Source organism: Hyperolius riggenbachi, chromosome 9, assembly GCF_040937935.1.
Source record: "Hyperolius riggenbachi isolate aHypRig1 chromosome 9, aHypRig1.pri, whole genome shotgun sequence".
NCBI lineage: Eukaryota > Metazoa > Chordata > Amphibia > Anura > Hyperoliidae > Hyperolius > Hyperolius riggenbachi.
The window spans coordinates 243,937,702-243,956,646 of record NC_090654.1 but is presented as its reverse complement, the minus strand read 5'-3'; the positions used below and the strand labels follow the sequence as shown (position 1 = coordinate 243,956,646).

The 18,945-nt window shown below is 45.2% G+C and overlaps 1 protein-coding gene across 1 annotated transcript in view; it reads right to left on the bottom strand.

The window, feature by feature from the left end:
- Positions 1-18,945, bottom strand: part of ADSS1 (adenylosuccinate synthase 1) — a 94,341-nt gene that overhangs the window by 49,823 nt on the left and 25,573 nt on the right. Inside the window, exon 2 of the mRNA XM_068254233.1 lies at positions 8,461-8,563. Coding sequence (XP_068110334.1) covers positions 8,461-8,563 — 103 coding nt within the window. The remainder of the gene's footprint in view (positions 1-8,460; positions 8,564-18,945) is intronic.

The window sequence follows — 18,945 nt, the reverse complement described above, 5'->3', positions numbered from 1 at the left end:
CTCTGGCACAATTCTAGCTACCCTCTTTAGTTGACTTCCTGGTATGGATTTTTTAATCTGAGTGGGATGAAAACTAGAGTAGTGCAAAATTGAATTCCTGTCGGTGATCTTAACATATAAATCCGTACTCAACCTAGGACCTTCTCTGTAAACTACTGTGTCTAAAAAAGAGACACTCCGTAGATCAACATGTGCTGTAAGTCGTATTGTAGGACATCGCTCAGAGAGGGAACTCAAAAAGGCATCCAGGGTCGAACGTGGCCCCGCCCACAAACACAAAATGTCGTCGATGTACCTCCACCAGCATTTAGCATGCTGGCGGAACAGCACATCGGTATAAACAAATGACTCCTCAAACAAACCCATAAATAAATTTGCGTAGGACGGGGCCACGTTGGACCCCATCGCCGTTCCCCTCTGCTGAATGTAAAAACTCTCCTCAAACCTGAATTACAATACAACACAATTCTCAACAATTCAAGAAGAAAGATCCTCTGTTTGTTTGAAAGATCGAGGTGAGTCATAAGATACCAATCAATAGCCTCTACACCCCCATCGTGTGGGATGGAGGTGTAGAGGCTCTCGACATCCAATGTGACCAAGAGTATGTCCCCATCGATGTCTCCAACTCCTCTCAATTTGTCAAGAAAACAGGAAGTATCTCGGAGAGAAGACTTCAAGCCCATCACAATCGGCTGTAGCACCCTATCAAGATACTGTGCTAACGGAACGAAAATGGAGTCCACGCCGGACACAATTGGTCGGCCCGGCGGGGACTCCAGATTCTTGTGAATTTTAGGCAGCATATAAAAACCAGGGGTGACTGGATGTTCCTTAATCAAAAATTTCGCCAACTTGTCATCAATTATGTCATCACCGAGAGCTTTTTCAACTAATGCTTTAATTCTACTTGAAACCTTCCCAACAGGATCCCTATCTACCTTACTGTATACTGCTGTCTGGGCTAATTGGCCTAAAATCTCATTTCGATAGTATTCAGCATCGAGTATTACTACTGCCCCGCCTTTGTCCGCGGGGCGGATAACAATATCCTTCCTAGATTCTAAAGCTTTTAGAGTCCTCAACTCTGTTTTTGTTAGATTAGAAGACACTTTGTCGTGTGTGGACTGTACTTCAGTGTCCCTCACTTCCTCATTGACCTTGGACACAAAAAGATCCACCAGTGCATTCGCTGGAGGCATAAAGGAACTCTTTGAGCGCAACCCACTAGAAGAAAGTGTTCTGCTGTGCCTCAGGTGGAAAACATGGTAAGGTGCTGAAAAAAGCTTTAAGCCTGATATTCCTATAAAATCTGAAAAGTTCCTGCTCGAGCTGGAAAAAATCTGGTTGGTTGGTTGGTTGGACTGAACCCTAGGCCATAATTCAATACTTTCTCCTCAGCAATAGATAATGGCTGTCCAGAGATGTTCACAACTAATCTCTGTGTTGGATTTACTTCCTCTGGCGTAAGGTCATTTGACTGTTCAAGCCTTTTTTGACGGTTCCTTTGGCGCTGGTACCTAGCCCCGCCTCTACGTTTCCTCCTCCTTGAGGGGATGAACCCCTCGATTCCGGTAAAAAATCCGTATCAGATGAATCAGGAACGGAGTTGCCAGAACCAGGCCTACCACCTCTAGGAATTCTCGGTTTCACTCTTGGTCGTCTGGAGTTAGCAGGAACCAGTTTCTGCCAAGAATATACGTAACCTGTTTAGTAATTAGATACGTCACGATTAAATTTGGACCTCTTTGTCTCCTCAACTGACAATTTATAAGCATCCAGCTTCTTCTCCAGATTTTCTGAGAAAGATTTCAGCTCCTCGTCTGGGAGCAAGGATCTCAACTGACCAGTAATCTCAAGGATTTTCACATCAAGGGCTGGCAACTCATGATGTATTGTGTTGATCATGTGCAACATGGCATCAAAAGATGCTTTATTAAAGATCCGTTCCCAGATGGAGCAAAAATTCTTATTTTTAGTGAACAGCTGTGGAGCCACCTGTGCTCGCATAGATCTTGGTATTTTTCTACTGCGGCAGAATTCTGTAAGGGTAAGGGCATGCAGGTCTAATTCAATCCTTTGCCTCTTAAACATCTCCAATTCACGCTTCAAGGGCTTGACATCTGGTTTCTGAAGAAATGTCGCTTCGCCATCTGTCAGCGCCAGTATCCTCGTGGCCTGTTCACCAGTAAACGAAAAGACGTCTGGACCAACCTTCTTGTGTTTACCTGGGTCCCTCTAATGCGGGGGTGCCCAATAGGTCGATCGCGATCTACCGGTAGATCGCGACCGCCTATTTGGTAGATCGTGGCCACTTGGCCGCGTCCCGTCACATTTTGCGGCTGGCAGCTGTCCCATCGATTTCTGCTGCCAGCCGCTGGCCAATAGGAAGCAGGGAAGGAGAGAGGAGGCGCGGCTGAAGAGGCCATGACGCGACGTCATGGCTGGGGGCGGCGCCGGGCACGCACGCACGCCTGCCTTCCTGATTCAATCGTGCTGCCCGCCAGAGCGCTCCGAGTGCGAGAGGGGAGACCAGACATCGCCGCTGGATGGAGGTAAGTGATTGAGCACCCATCCCCACCCACCTATGCTACAGGGACCCATCCCCACCCACCTATGCTACAGGGACCCATCCCCACCCACCTATGCTACAGGGACCCATCCCCACCCACCTATGCTACAGGGACCCATCCCCACCCACCTATGCTAGAGGCACCCATCCCCACCTACCTATGCTAGAGGCACCCATCCCCACCTACCTATGCTAATGGCACCCATCCCCACCTACCTATGCTAATGGCACCCATCCCCACCTACCTATGCTAGAGGCACCCATCCCCACCTACCTATGCTAGAGGCACCCATCCCCACCTACCTATGCTAGAGGCATCCATCCCCACCTACCTATGCTAAAGGGACCCATCCCCACCTACCTATGCTAAAGGGACCCATCCCCACCTACCTTTGCTAGAGGCACCCATCCCCACCTACCTATGCTAAAGGGACCCATCCCCACCTACCTATGCTAAAGGGACCCATCCCCACCTACCTATGCTAAAGGGACCCATCCCCACCTACCTATGCTAATGGGACCCATCCCCACCTACCTATGCTAGAGGCATCTGTGCCCAGTGAAGGGACCTGTACCCAGCTACCTTTGCTGAAGGGACCTATACTTTGCTACCTATACTGGAGGCACTTGTACCTGGGGGCTGTTCAACCGGGGGGGGGGGGGATCTGTAACACTTTAAATTTTGGTAGATCTCCTGGACTTGGCAAATTTTAAAGTAGCTCGCGAGCCAAAAAAGTGTGGGCACCCCTGCTCTAATGAATATCTATCTTTAGTGTGAGCGTACTGGACAACTGTGAGTATAGTTCATATAGGCTTCAGCCTATGACAGCTGATCACTCCTCAGCCTATGGAGGGGACAGCAGTGTCACATGGCTGTCCTCAGTACAGTGCTGCTGCAGATCGCAGCGCTGTACAGTTATTAGACGGCGGTTTCCCCATCTAACAGTCTCCCGAGCGGCGAGACTGAAGGCATAACATTAGATAAAAATGTGTTTTCCTACTTTTTATTACTCATACAGTTATATTTGCTTTTGTGCATAAGTAATATTGTCTGTTTACAATTTACAAGTTTCCAAAGTGTAGTTTATAGTGGCCTAAAAGTTGTCATTGCATTTTATTCAAACTGTTTTTTTATTATATATTATACAATACAATAACATTTCTATAGCGCTTTTCTCCCATAGGACTCAAAGCGCTTAGGCTCTCTCAGATTCAGTAATTGGTAGTAGGATGAAGTATTCACACTTCTTCTAATGAGCTATTCTGAACTGTGTGTGTCTAAAGCAAAGAGAGCTCCTTTTCACTTGTTACACTGTATTTACACACATTGTAACAACATTGGAATGTAAACAAAGATACTGTTATCTCTAGTTTGGATGCGGATTTGAAGCTTAATAGCAGGACAAAGTGCTTTGTTTAACCATTTAAGTGATGTTCTGCTAAAAAAAAAAAAAAAAAATCTGGGATATTAGCTTTTAAGCTGTGAGGAATTTTTTTAGGGCAAAGTAGAAATGCTGGCTTTCAGACCACTTTAACCACTTTACCCCCATGCGTACGGATTTCTCCGCCCCTTTTTCCATCCTTTCACCCCTAGGGACGGAGAAATCCGTACTCTGCGCACTCCCGCCGCTGTCCGCGCTCCCGCTCGTAAACACGCCGCCCGCCGCTAGTAAACACGCCGCCGCCCGCTCGCCCAGAGATCAACGAACGGGAAAATCCATTCCCGTTCGTTGATCTCAGCCCCGCAATGATCTGCTGCCGCTCGGCTGAGCAGCGCGATCATTGTGAAAAAATAAAGTCCCAGCCTCTTTCTACTTCCTGCAAGCGTCCAGAAGGACGCTTGCAGGTCGCATGAAACAAATTGGTAATGTTGCCATCTTGTGGCCAAATAGTAAAACTACACCCTAACCATTTTTTTTTTTACACACAAATAAACTTGTTTTACACAAAAAATTAACTCCTTACCTCCCACACTCCCCAATTTTTTTTTTTGTAATTAAAAAAAAAATAAAAAATTTACAATTTAAAAAAAATACATAAATAGTTACCTTAGGGACTGAACTTTTTAAATATTTATGTCAAGAGGGTATAACACTGTTAGTTTATAAACTATGGGCTTGTAATTAGGGATGGATGCAAAACTGAAAAAAATGCACCTTTATTTCCAACTAAAATATTGGCGGCAAACATTGTGATAGGGACATAATTTAAACGGCTTTATAACCGCGATAAATAGGCATATACATTTAATGGGTTTTAATTACAGTAGCATGCATTATTTAAAAACTATAAAGGCCGAAAACTGAAAAATAATAAATTTTTTCCCACATTTTTTCCTATTTTCCCATTAAAACACATTTAGAATAAAATTATTCTTGGCATAATGTCCCACCTAAAGAAAGCCTAATTGGTGGCGAAAAAAACAAGATATAGTTCATTTCATTGCGATAAGTAATGATAAAATTATAGACGAATGAATGGAAGGAGCGCTGAAAGGTGAAAATTGCTCTGGTGGTCAGGGGGTAAAACCCCTCAGTTGGGAAGTGGTTAAACAAGGCCAGATGTGCTTGGAGCGGAGTTCAATCACTCAGTGAGCTCAGCACCCATTTGTAAGGGAGAAACAAAACAGAAAAGAAAAAGACCCTGGCTGTCTTTGAGTACCACCTGGGCAGAGTACATGTGAAAGTCCAAAGTCTGGTCTGCACTTCATGAAGAAAAATACTAGTTTACTTTAGTACACTGAAAGGGAGAGCTATATGGTGGCTGCCATTTTTTTTCCTTTTAAAACAATACCGGTTGCCTGGCAGTCCTGTTGATCTAATCCTGCAGTAGTGTGACTCTCACACCTGAAACAAGCATGTGGCTAATCCAGTTAGAAACATCTGATCTGCATGCATGTTCAGGGTCTATTGCTAATGCTGGGAATACACAATGCGTTCCTTCGCTCGGTTTACCATTCGATCCGATTTTCAATTCGTTTTTCCGCTTGATCCTCTTATCTTTTCTTATCAATTTACTTCTATGAGAAAATCGAGCGATAAAATGATCAAAAGTAAGATGGGACATGTTGAAAATTATCTATTGAACCATCTATCTGCTGAAAAAATGCGCATGGTGTATTCCCAGCATTAAAATATTAGAGTTAGAGGATTAGCAGGACAGCCAGGCAATGTGCATTCTTTAAAGAGACTCTGTAACAAATTGTTTATCTTTATTTCTTCTATGCTATAAGTTCCTATGCCTTTTCTAATGTGGTCTGGCTTACTGCAGCTTTTCCTAATTGCACAGTAGCTGTGTTATCTCTGTTATATGATCTAATCTTCTCTCTATAGTCGGCACAGTCAGGCTGAGGCAGTCAGACTGGAATGTGCAGGGCTGCTTGTGATTAGCTAGAAGCTGTACACACCCCCTGCAGGCTCTGTGTGACTAACACACTCTGCTTAGCTGAGCCTATTAGAAGCTGGGTAGTTTGTTTGTAAACACTGCCTAAAACTGGCAATTACAAGCCAGGTTTGCAGCAGAGAATGGCAGAAACAGCACAGAGGGGACCAGGAGCACATAATGAATAGAATGGTATGCTTTTTATTGTAAGAATTTCAGAGTACAGATTCTCTTTAAAGACAATATATAATTGTCAGCCTCCATCTCTCTCCATTCAGGTGTGCTTTAAAATAGAACTCTTTATTACTAAAGGTTAAAACCAGCATAAAAAAGGGGGACTGCGTCTTCGTGATAGAAGTGATGAAACTGTAGTATCTGCGATTTTGCGGTGCCAGCTTTTTCAGAGTGTTTGTACTTTAATGCAAAGTTTAGGACTGCTGCAAAATTGCTTTTCACTCACTGTACAAAATAGATTTTGCAACGCTTTTACTACCAAACCTATAAAAGTCCCAAATTGCTATGGAAATCGCCAGTTGCAATCCCTGTACATAGCGGGCAGACATTTGTTACAGGAGGAAAACATGGCTGTATGCATTATTGGGGGAACATAGTTGATCTTGTTATATGAGGGATATAGCGATTCTTGCTTCTCTCTGGAGGGTCAAACCCATGGCTCAACTTCTAATCCAGAATATACAGCAAATAGCACACCACCTGTCCCCCCTTCCTCCCACAATTTTACACGTTAACTACCCTTTTCCACTTTATTTGGCTGAGCTTTAGGGCCTGAGCACACTAATGCACTGCTTTTCACAAATCAATGTAAAGACCCTTACACACGCCTGAATTAAAGTGAACTAAAAATCTACTAAGCAGCACTGAAAAGGTTTAGCGTATCTTTAACAGTTTCACAGCATCAGAACTTTGTTTTTCTTATCCAAGCCTCATTTTTAGCTGCACAGAAGCTAAGCTCCGCCCCATTAAAGAAAACTTCACGGGCATTTTTCCCCTGATACTGTGCAGAACAGAATGGGATTTCTGATGCTGCTGTTCTGTTGCCTAGCAACTGGGAGGGGTGATCAGGACACAGGACAGTTGGAACGGTGATTTATGCTCCCAGTCACCTCCTATCAACCAAAAAGATGGCAACCCTCATGAAATCACAAACATTTGCCTTTTCTTTTAAAAACGAGGTGGGTAAGAGATTATATTACCCATTTATTTTAATTAACATAATTAACCTTCCTGGCGGTAAGCCCGAACTGAGTTCGGGCTATGCCGCCGGAAGGCACCGCTCAGGCCCCGCTGGGCCGATTTGCATAATTTTTTTTTTGCTGCACGCAGCTAGCACTTTGCTAGCTGCGTGCAGTGCCCGATCGCCGCCGCTACCCGCCGATCCGCCGCAATTCCTCTCGCCGCGGCCGCCCCCCCCCCCCCAGACCCCGTGCGCTGCCTGGCCAATCAGTGCCAGGCAGCGCTATGGGGCAGATCGGAGTCCCCTCTGACGTCACGACGTCGATGACGTCGGTGACGTCATCCCGCCCGTCGCCATGGCGACGGGGGAAGCCCTCCAGGAGATCCCGTTCTTTGAACGGGATCTCCGGATCTCCGATCGCCGGCGGCGATCGGAGGGGCTGGGGGGATGCCGCTGAGCAGCGGCTATCATGTAGCGAGACTTTGTCTCGCTACATGAAAAAAAAAAAAAAAAAATTAAAAAAAAAGATTTGCTGCCCCCTGGCGATTTTTTTGCAAACCGCCAGGAGGGTTAATGTAACTTAATGATAGTATGTTTGTTTAGGCTGAAGTTCCTCTTTAGGTCAGGCGATAACGACCACCGCAGCTAATAATCGGGCATGTGTACAGCAGCCCTTGACCCCAAACCGATTTGCCCATCTAATCACCCTCCAGCCACATTGATCCCCCGACAATCCCATTGTTTGCGTCACTCCCCTGCCATGTGATGTCACGCATGCGTCACTCATCCCTTCATCGCCCCCCCTGCATAGCAACAAATAATACAATACAATAACATTTCTATAGCGCTTTTCTCCCATAGGACTCAAAGCGCTTAGGCTCTCTCAGATTCAGTAATTAGAAGGATGAAGTATTCACACAACAAAAGTTATATTTCTGCAAATGCCAGACTGAACAGGTGGGTTTTCAGTCTGGATTTAAACACGTGTCCTTAGCTACACAGCTGACATGCGTGAGTAGCAAGGCCCAGCAATGTCACCCAAGGGGATCAGGCCACATCCATCAAAGGTGTGTAGGCACCTTTAAAGATAGAATAAAGCAGACTGAAGCGCATTAGTGTGTCCAGGCCTTACTAACACGTCTGAACGTGGCTGGTGGAACACTTCACAGAACCTGGCACATAAAAGTGACATCACACAGGAGGGAGGTCACCTGCCTTGCTCCAGGTAAGGAAGTACCCAGAGCTCTGCCATGCTGGAACAAAGTCAGCTGTGAGAATAAGGCAGCTTTGTCTCTTCCTCAGAAAGACTTACCAATAAAGGAAATAGCTTTGCTATTAATAATGCCACTTGGAAACAGATGGAAATCATATTCTTTGCCCTCTACCACCACCGTATGTCCAGCGTTGTTACCTCCCTGAAACACAAAACGAGAGAAAAAGAGAGAGAGCACATTACTAATAGACTAATGAATGGCATTCCACAATCATTCTCACACAGAATAACTCACAGTCCGCCAATCTGTACCCTGTATGGACTTCTGAGCAACACACCACAGCATAGATGGCAATCCCATTTCAAGCAATATATGTGATCAGTCCCTACCATATCATGGCTGTGCTTTTAGCGTGTATAAACAGAATTTCGGCTATAACTCCAGTTATAACTGAAAGGACAACTAATAAGCAAGGTATTGTCCATGTTTCCCTATGGCACAAGTGGGCGATATTAAAGCTTAACAGTGAGCTGGCCAGAATTCAGTAATGGGGTTAGAGGCCATTTTCTAAATGGAGGACAGAGAATTCAACCGGTGACATTGGACAAACAGGGCCCAGGAGAGGAGAAAGATTGAGGAGTAGACTACGTGGGAGGCAAGTATGATGTGTGTAGGATTAGGTTTGATTTGTTTGTTGATTACAGTGCATTTCTCACACAATATAGAGCAGCTGCAGAAACTGTGTGTACAATAGTAAGTTATAGCATAAAATCAGAATTCAGTATTAACTGATCTGATACGCTGTACTGTCCATACGGAACAGTCCTGCAAGGATAAAATAGGAGTGGTTTCAGGTTATACTAGACTACAGGGTTACCAAACACCATTGGTCATCTTCAACAGCAAAAGGTCAGTGTGACCTTCTCAGGACAAATACTAGCAGACGTTGCCTAGCCATATTGTGTTGTACGTTTTAACCTTCTAAACTCCCCCGCTGTTTGCATCCAACAACATACTGCAGGTTCTATTGTCTCTGCCTTCAGTTGGACTTTCTCAGTTAAGGTGAACAAACCTGTTTGTTGCATTTGACTTACAATACTGTTCAGTCTTCAGATCAACAATACAAGGCACAGATTTTTATCCACCGCAGAAGGCCAACTGTATAGCAGAATGCGTGGTTGTCAAAACAAACAGATATACATCAAAGAAACATTGTAGAGTGGATCGTTCTGACGGTTTCAAGATATGCTTTGCAGTTGACTGACCACAGGCTGAAGAAACCAGTTCTGTCTTTACAGGTCATGTGTGCGTACATAACTTCAGCACTGATCAGGTGAGACATTTACACCAAATACAGTTGAGGGACTATGCATCAAAAACTAAGTAAACTTAAAAGCAGGATTAAAATCTGACATAACATTCAATAAAAAAGTGTTTTCCTACTTTTTATTACCCATACAGTTATATCTGCTTGTTTTGTGCACAAGTATTATTGTCAGTTTAAAAAAAAAAAAAAAAAAAAAAAAAAATCACACGTTCTCAATGTACAGTCCGTCTGCTCTGAAAGCTGCCATTGTAATTTATTGCATGGCTGCTGTGGTTATTTATTATAATGTATCCAGTAAGAATTTGTCTGCTTTGTACACTTTCTTCTTGTATTCAAACACACACTGTCAGCAAGGTCTACTAAGTCTAGGTGTACACTAGGTCCGTTGCAGATCGAATCTGTTTCTGGAGGCGGTAGCAGGGACAGGGGACCCAAGTTAGGGGGGGGGGGACGACGACACGTCCCCCTCCACGCCGACCGCTGCCACCCTTGTCCTGGCTGCCATCACCCTCCAGCAGACCCCTATCCCTCCACCGGCTGTGACACAGAAACGGATCAGTTTCTGTGTCCAAATCTGCCTGTGTAGACGAGGATACTTTTTTCCATTGCCTGCCACTACCCCTGCATGTATCAGGATCCAGATCAGTTGCGTGAAAATGCAGCCGATCTGGACCATTCAGGTTTTAAAAAAAACGGGTCCTCGCAAACATATCAGTTTTTTTTGTTTGGGCAAAGACAGCTGCTATTTTCAAGATTGCTAACCGGGGCCTCTGGTTTTGATCAGGTTTTAAAAATTCTGCCACAGATCCGTTTCTGGACCTAGTGTGGACCAGGCCTTATAGTGGCTGATAAGAAAACAAACAAGCTAATGTAATCACTTTCTCAAATTTAGATTTAAAGTGGACCTGATCTCTTGCACAGGACAGAGGGAAAAACTATAGAAATGCAATCTCCGTATTTAAAATATTTAAGCATATAACTATCGGCGCACGCTGCCGCAGGGTCATGTTAGTCATTTTGTGTAAACGCACATTTCAAGTGTAAAACCAGCCTCAAAGTAATATCTAAGACCCTCCCTAGCTGGTAAGGTCGTCATCTGCACCGGAGGGGACCGGGAGCAACCAGAGCTGCGGTGAGGGCACAGGACGACGCCCCAGGTAAGTAGATTTTTGATTTTTATTCACCTCGGACCTTCCCTTTAAGTGTAAAAAAAAAAAATGTTTTTATCCCAGGGAGGTGAGTAATGTGCAAGGACTACTGCAGATCTCACCATAGTATGTTTTTTTTTCTTCTGAAGTCTAGGGTCTAAAAGCTCATGAAAAAGACCCTAAAATCCAAATCATACCACCAATGAGGTTAAAATACAGTGGCTTTATAGAACCTCAGTTTTTTAGAGCTTAATAGTCAGCACACACAAACAACATTATCCAGCAAAAAGAAACGTCAAAAGGAAGCAACATTCCACACAACATTGTGCGCATGTTCTGGAACCATTGTTTAAATGACATTGTAAACACCCAGATGACTGCACAATATCTGCCTAAAAGTCACCTGAATAGATCTGCCAGTTGGATTGGGCAGAATACCCAATATAGGTCGCTCATCATTTAACCTCGTTTGGCTTTTTTTTTTTTTTTTTTTAGAGCACCTGTCTTCCAAAATGGCAATATCTGTGTACAATGCTCTTTAGGTACAAGGCTTTCTCTCTTGCGTATATCTGCCAACTGATTTGAAAATTAACCAGTTCAGGACCACAGGCTTACACCCCCCTAGTGACCAGGCTATTTTTTTTTTTACAAATTAGTGCTCTGCAGCTTCAATAGCTTGTTGCAGAGCCATACTACTGAGAACACATAATTCCACCCCCCCCCTTTTCTGCCCACCAACAGAGCTTTCTGTTGGTGGGCTCTGATCACTGGTGCAGTTTGTTTATTTTTTTTTTAAATAAATATTGCTTTCCCCCCCCCCTTTTTTTTTTACATGTCCCCCCCCCCCCCCATAGCCAATCAGGGCGATCTTCTCTCCTAGGCATCAGGCTATGAGAGGGGATCGCGATCGGAGCCTCTCCAGGGGATGGCCGAGTGGCCACTGGTAGACTGATGACGGAGCATCGGCGCACGCGATCCCATGTAAAACCCCGCCCCAGGACTTGAAGCAGTTTTGGCGTTAAGTCGGTCCTGGGGCTGCCACCTATCGGCGTTAGGCAGTCGGGAAGGGGCTAATCTGTGTGAGCAGCAGACAGTGTGCAGATCTTCTTTACTTTGCTGCAAGCTTTAGGAGTTATTCACTTGTGTTGTGAGATTTGTGCTATTTTTGAGAAGACATCAATATCCAAAATTCCAAGCAACTCGCATCTTTCTAGTCTATAACGGTTCCTGTAACGTAAAACCTGACCTTCTCCTGACGGCTTTTTTTCCAAAGTGCTGGCGTGACCCCGAGGACAACCCCTGCAGTCTGCGGCTTTAAATAGCCCTCACATTTGGCCGGATGGCTGTGAAGGTTCATGTTCACTGTCCAGAAGGTAAAGGAAGAGTCTGCACCCTCTGCCTGCTCTCTCTGAACTTCTGTCACACAAATCATTTTGACGATCACGAACGATTATTTTTGGTTGAGGAAGATACTAAGTGTGCATAGATTAACATTTTCGTTGAATGAAATAAAAAGGTGTAAGTATTTTCACCCTAGGTTTCTCAAACACCATGAAAAGTGGTCTCTGAGGCCGCTTTCACACAGATACATTGCAGTGCGCAGCCACAGGAATAGGGTCGCACCAGGATGGCGATGAAAAGTCTCATTGCACAATTTCAATGTGATGCGTATAGTGTAGCACACAGTCCATAGACTTATGCTAGGGCAGCACCCTGAACCACAAGTGTCACTCAGTAACGCAGTGCAGGCAGTGCGTTCTGTCAGGACTCATTGCACCGCACAATGGCCCCATATGAAACAAATTGCATCACTCCACACTACAACAGACTTAGACGTAGATTCACTAACTAGCGATAAACCTAAAGCACACAAGCAGTGAGGGATAAAACTAGCGCACACACATCCTATTCCACAGCATGCACTTAAGTTACGCACAATCATTGTAATTACCTTACGATGGGCCCATTGGGGGGGGGGGGGGGGGGGAGAGCGCAAGCGTCGGTGACACAATGGGGTATGTACACCACAGGTGGTTCTCAGGTTTTGGCAAGTCAGTGTATAAAGAAAGACTAGTAGGTCAAAATGACCCGGGTCAGATTATAACACGCCTAAGACCAACAAGGGTCTGGCAAGTTGGAGTTAATCTTTGCTGCAAGCTATGAGGGAATGAAACTTTCTCTATGGTGATAAGTGGCAATTATACTGAAATATGTCAGACATGACAGTGCTGAAGGATGTAGGTCTCAGGTTCCCGCACACTACAAGAGCTTTCCTCTCAGGGGAGGGGAATCCGATGACACTACACTATATACTATAGCTGCTCAGCTTCCTGTTCGCGATCCACAAAATAAAGAAGTGGACATCAAGATTCTGAAACTCAAATGCCAACTCTCTGATGTCCGTTAAAAGAGAAGTGGGCATGTGAAAGACTGCAGGGCAACAATGTTAATTGGACAAAGGCATTCAGCAACCAGTCTATCCAGAGGGGTCAATGAATAATTAGGACTAGTCCAGCTGCCTTATGTATCAGAGCTTTAAAACACCAGACACGACTGCCAGTGAGGGCGCATTGCCACTCGAGCGGAAACCGCCGCGAATCCGCAGAGTTTCCCCGCAGGCGGATAGTGCGTGGAAACTCTGCCATAGGGTGCAATGGTAACGCCGGCCGAATCGCTACCGCTAGCGATTCGGCCGGCTTTTCCATCCGAATCGGCGCAGGAGGCTGCGGATCCCATAGCCGTGCATGGACGGCTGATGGGATTCGTGTGCTTTCCCCGCAGACCCAGAAGAGCCGTCTCGCAGACGCGCGCTGCTCTAGTGGAATCGCGTCCTTAAAGTGGACATGAGTGCTTGCACAGCACAGAAGGAAACCACAGAGAAATGTACCCTTTATGTATTTGGAGTTTAGCCCATTTACCATAATTCCCACTCATTTGTGTCTAATCACAAGTTGTAATGTGATTTCTCCCGTCACGACTGCCACAGCAAAGGAGCTCATTTGAAAGCACAGGCTGTCAACAATATGTCTACGTCCATGAATCAGGAAGTAGAAACTGCAGCTTTATTTTAGAACTAGTAGACCCAAGCCTGAAGGCACCAGAGCTGTAGCTACTACGACACGCTCTATAGGCAGTAGCAGTGTTAGGGCCCATTTCCACGTGTGCGAATCTGCGCTTCCTGCATGCAGATTCGCATAGACAATACAAGTGGATGGGACTGTTTCCACTTGTCAGGATTTCTGAGCGTTTTTCTGTGCAGAAAAAATCTGCACAGAAGAGCCATCAGAATTCGCATACCGCTATGCGATTCGCATACAATGTATTTAATAGGGAATTCGCATGCGGTTTTGGTATGCGAATTTGCATGGAATCAATGGAAAAACACACAGGCACTGCCATGGTTAAATTCGCATACATTGTCATCCATGCGAATTCGCATGAAAATTTGCATACACCCGCATGCGAATTTTTACCGCGGCGATTCACACCGCACAAGTGGAAACGGGCCCTTAGGGAGACTTGACCAAGGACTCTTCACTGAATAGGTGCTGGCTTACTGAACAGGAAGCTGGGATTGGGAGCCAGGTCCCCTGGGTCAGAGGCAGAGCCCTTAAAGCGGATCTGAGATGAAAAACTAACTATAACAAGTAACTTGTCTATATAGCGTACCTAAAGTTTAGATAGTTTACACAGCAAATCTAGCTGCAAACAGCTTCAAAAGTTTAGGATTATTTATTCCTGTGATACAATGAGGGCAGCCATGTTCTGTTTGTCACATTGTCACAGGCTGAGGGCTGGAGATGCTATCAGCTTACCTGATTGTAAATTCAGTCCCCTCTCCTCCTCCCCTCTGCCTCTGAAATTAATGGCTAGTAACCTCCTCCTCCTGCCCAGATTGAGCTCCCACAAGCCCTTGCTACATTGCCAAGACACAAAAGGAGTGGTGGGCGAGGCTTGTTTAGTTTATAGGAAATTAAGAGTATTAAAACAAAACCAAAAAAAAGTATTTGGCTTGAGGAATGCCCTATAAACAATATGAAAGGAACGCAATTATGCAATGAGTAAAAGTTTATCTGGGATCCACTTTAACCATTACACTATCCAGCATTCCAGATATTTTAAAGGGAGGGTTCACGGGGAACAAAAAAATACAAATCCACTTACCTGGGACTTCCTCCAGCCCGTGGCAGGTAGGACGTGCCCTTGGCGCCGCTCCGCAGGCTCCCGGTCGTTTCCGGTGGCGCACGCGACCTGGCCAGGCTGGCTTCCAGGTCGGGCTCTTCTGCCATCAGTCATCGTCCAGGCTGTACTGCGCAGGCGTCCGATGGAGGACGTCCGATGACGTCAGTGCGACGGTGAGAGACGCACATTGGTGCGAAGAAGAGCCCGACCTGGAAGCCGGCCTGGCCAGGTCCGGTGCGCCACCGGAGACGACCGGTAGCCTGCGGAGAGGCACCGTGGGCACTTCCTGCCTGCCACAGGCTGGAGGAAGCACCAGGTATTTTTTTTAATGTACCGTGGATCTTCACTTTAAAGGACACCTGAAATTCAAAGTAATATGGCAGAATGAAGGCTGCCATTCATTTCCTTTTAAACAATACCAGTTGCCTGGCATTCCTGCTGATCTTTCTGGCATCAGTAAAGTCTGAATTGCCCGCCTGAAACAAGCATGCAGCTAATCCAATCAGCCTTCAGTCGATTTTCCACCCGATCTTTTTTTTCCACTCGATTCTCTTATCTTCAGCTCTTTTTTCTTATCTTTTTCCATTCACTTCTATGAGAAAGCGAGCGCAGAATCGATCGAAAGGAATATCGGCAATGACAGGAATTATCTATCGGATCCATCTATCGAGCGGAAAAACGTATCATGTGTACCCAGCATTAGAGGCAGAGGATCAGCAGGACAGCCACACAATTTTCATGGTTTACAAGGAAATATAGCAGTCTCTATATCCCTCTCAGTTCAGGTGTCCGTTTTCGCGATACTGGTCTTTTTTTTTGGGGGGGGGGGGGGGTTTAATGAAAATGCAGGGTATGGGTGTGATTGATTGCTCGTGGCTGACTACCATTTGCCTATCATACAGTAGATGCTGCAGTGAGCATCTTTTACTCACCGAACAGGCAGTACACATTTTTCCATGCCAGACTCAGTAAACCTGTCTACATGTGGGTTTGATATGGCTGTGTAAAACTTAAAGCTATAGGCTTGCTTTACACCAGCGGTTCTGGATGCTTGCTTTGCTTAACAAGGGCGAAAATAAATAATTTGCATATTTAGTAGTAGTGCATTGTGGGTAACCACGAATGTTCACTTATAACTGAATTATTACAAATTTCCTTCTGTTTTAAGAAGGCAATTACACCAAGCTTTGCTTTTTTAGTAGGAGGGCTTTTTGGTTCCTTTTATCCCCCTATACATTCCTAGTAGTTTGGGTCACCCTGAGCTGCTTGGTTACTCCAATCAAATTTTACCTCAGGATTTGATTGGTTCATGTTCAAGCTGCATAAATTTGCATAACGCTGTATCAATTATTCGAATCTCATTGACTATCTGTTTAGCATTATTTCATGTTGTCCTGTTTTGAAGGTCTAAGGCAGTGGTCCTCAAACTAAGGCCAGTGAGCCGAATGCAGCCCACCGAGGCTTTTTCACTGGCCTCCAAACACAAAATATATAAAACTTATAGATGCGGCGCACTGTAGCTTCAAATATCAGTTGCCCACATATAGAATAGCAGTGCTGGCACCACCCATCCACATACTGTAGAAGCTAGTGAGCAGTCATTCGCTGGCTACCAATACAATTGTGCATCGGGTGACTCTGCTGTCCAAGTGGACGGCAGGTTGTCACCTGAGTATGCTTCACTGTATGGTGCACAGAGACGTTCTTTGGGCTCTGCATGACTGAATGGCTGCTGCTGGGAGTTCTCTTCTGGGCATGATTGGGGGGAATCAATACCTAAATTCAATGTAATGTTTTTCAACATGATTTTATGTATGTTCCGCCCCCTCCCCACAGAGTCTGAAGTATGTTGACCCGGCCCTTGACCGAGAAAAGTTTGGGGACCTCTGGTCTAGGGGGCAACTGACTGCAAATGCGTTAAAATGCATGCTCTTATTCATCTCAATGTGGTACGCATTGGCTCCCAGCAGTAAACAACAAGAATGCCAGTTTTCAACTGCTGTTATATGAACTGGCCCCTAGCTAGTAAAAGATTGCAACACACCTGTCACCTCAAAACAGAATGGGCTTTCCAAAGCTCATGTTCAGTACCTCTAGGGTCCCTCCAGTTTCTGTCCTCACACCTTTTCTATTCACATCATCCTGGAAGTTCCCCAGGGCCATGAAGGAAGACATTCCTTCATGGCCCTGGTGGGCATCTACATGTTCACAAACCAAGCATGCATAGCCATTGAACTCACGCATGCATTGTAAGGGCTCGTTAACACTAAGGGCGCTTTCAGCCTTTTTTCAAGCGCAGGCAATTTTCAAAAATCGCCCACAAAACGCTTGCGCAATGATTCTCTATGAGAAGGATCATATCAGCGCGATTTGTCCGCTTTGCGCCCTGCAAAGCGGACGAATCCGCTTTGGTGATTGCGTTCACAACTTTTCCGGGTCAAAGAGTTCACTTCCTGACTTGCATGAGGGAGTGAATAAAAAAAAATAATTTTTTTTAGAAAAGCGCTTTAAAAAACCTCAGCGCGAAGGGAATAAAAAATAAAAATAAAAAAATCGTGCACAAAAAAAAAAAAAAAAAAAAAATCACAAAATGCTTGCGTTTGCGATTTTGATTTTAGATGTGAACAGAGCCTTAAAGTATGCTTGTTTACATTCAAGTGCCTGTCCCCCATCTTGAACAAAGAGTTATGCCTTAACATTTTGTTTTTGTTCAATTCGAGGTAAAAAGGATATTAGAGGAGTAAATGTAGAGTATTTAGCCTTTAACCAGAAGAGGAAGCCATGTACGTTTGGCTATACAGTGTACACAAAGGCCGCAGGGCCTGGAACGACACAAGCCACTTCTTATCTAGCACCTGCTGTCCCTCACTGATGAGAGCTAAGGAGCCGGGGACACGGGGTCTTCTTTCATTACAGCATCCTGAGGACTCAGCTCTATGTATTTTTAGCTTGCAGGAACCTTTTCAAGTGAAGTTTAATGGCCGAGTTCGAGTCACGGTTAAGCCTTTCACAAATAAACACTGCAATATGCGCTCCAAAACACCATTAGTCTCTCAGGGAAAGTTCAGTTCAAGCAAGCATTAGAGCATGGACAGTTTCCCAACATTTTTCCACGTTGGCTGCCTTCTCTGCCCAGTATGAAGTGGGTATCTGAGGAATAAAACTACGGTATATCCAAATATTTTTCTCTGTCCAAAATTAACATATGTATTTTTATACCACACATGCACCGTCCACTTGGGTGGTCCATGGCTGTGTCAGCTGCACCTGCCTAGAGGATGGACTTCTGGACTACCCTTGTTCTTGAGCATGTTCCTGTTAAAGCTCGTACACATGTCTAACAAAAGCACACAACCATCCTCACTTGACCACACGACAAAGTGATTGTATGACCTGTATTTTCCGCACACCAACCAAAAAACGACCAACTCATTTGCATACTGTGCACGAAAATGGAATGATGGACTGCACGATATGGCCACCGGCGAAACAAGTACGACCTGTTCAAATGACTTTTAAAGTGTACCAGAGACAATTAAATGTGCAAGTTTTATACATACCTGGGTCTTCCTCCATCCCCATCCGCACAGATTTCTCCCGCGCCACCGTCCCCAGTCTTCTCCCTCTTAGATAACGGGTCCCGTAACTTCAGCCAGTCGCAGCATGCGCAGTGCACGCCCACATCTCTCTCCAGCGGCTGGGTACACAACGATCCCAGCTGCTGGGGAGAGATTAAGAAAGACGGAAGAGCATACTGCGCATGCTCAGACTGGCCGAAGTTACGTAACCCGTTACTGAAGAGAAGACTGGGGACGGCGGCGAGGGAGCGATACTAGCAGATGAGGATGGAGGAAGCCCCAGGTATGTGTAAAACTTGAACATTTAATAGTCTCTGGTTTCCTTTAAACACGCGGCCAACTGAACAA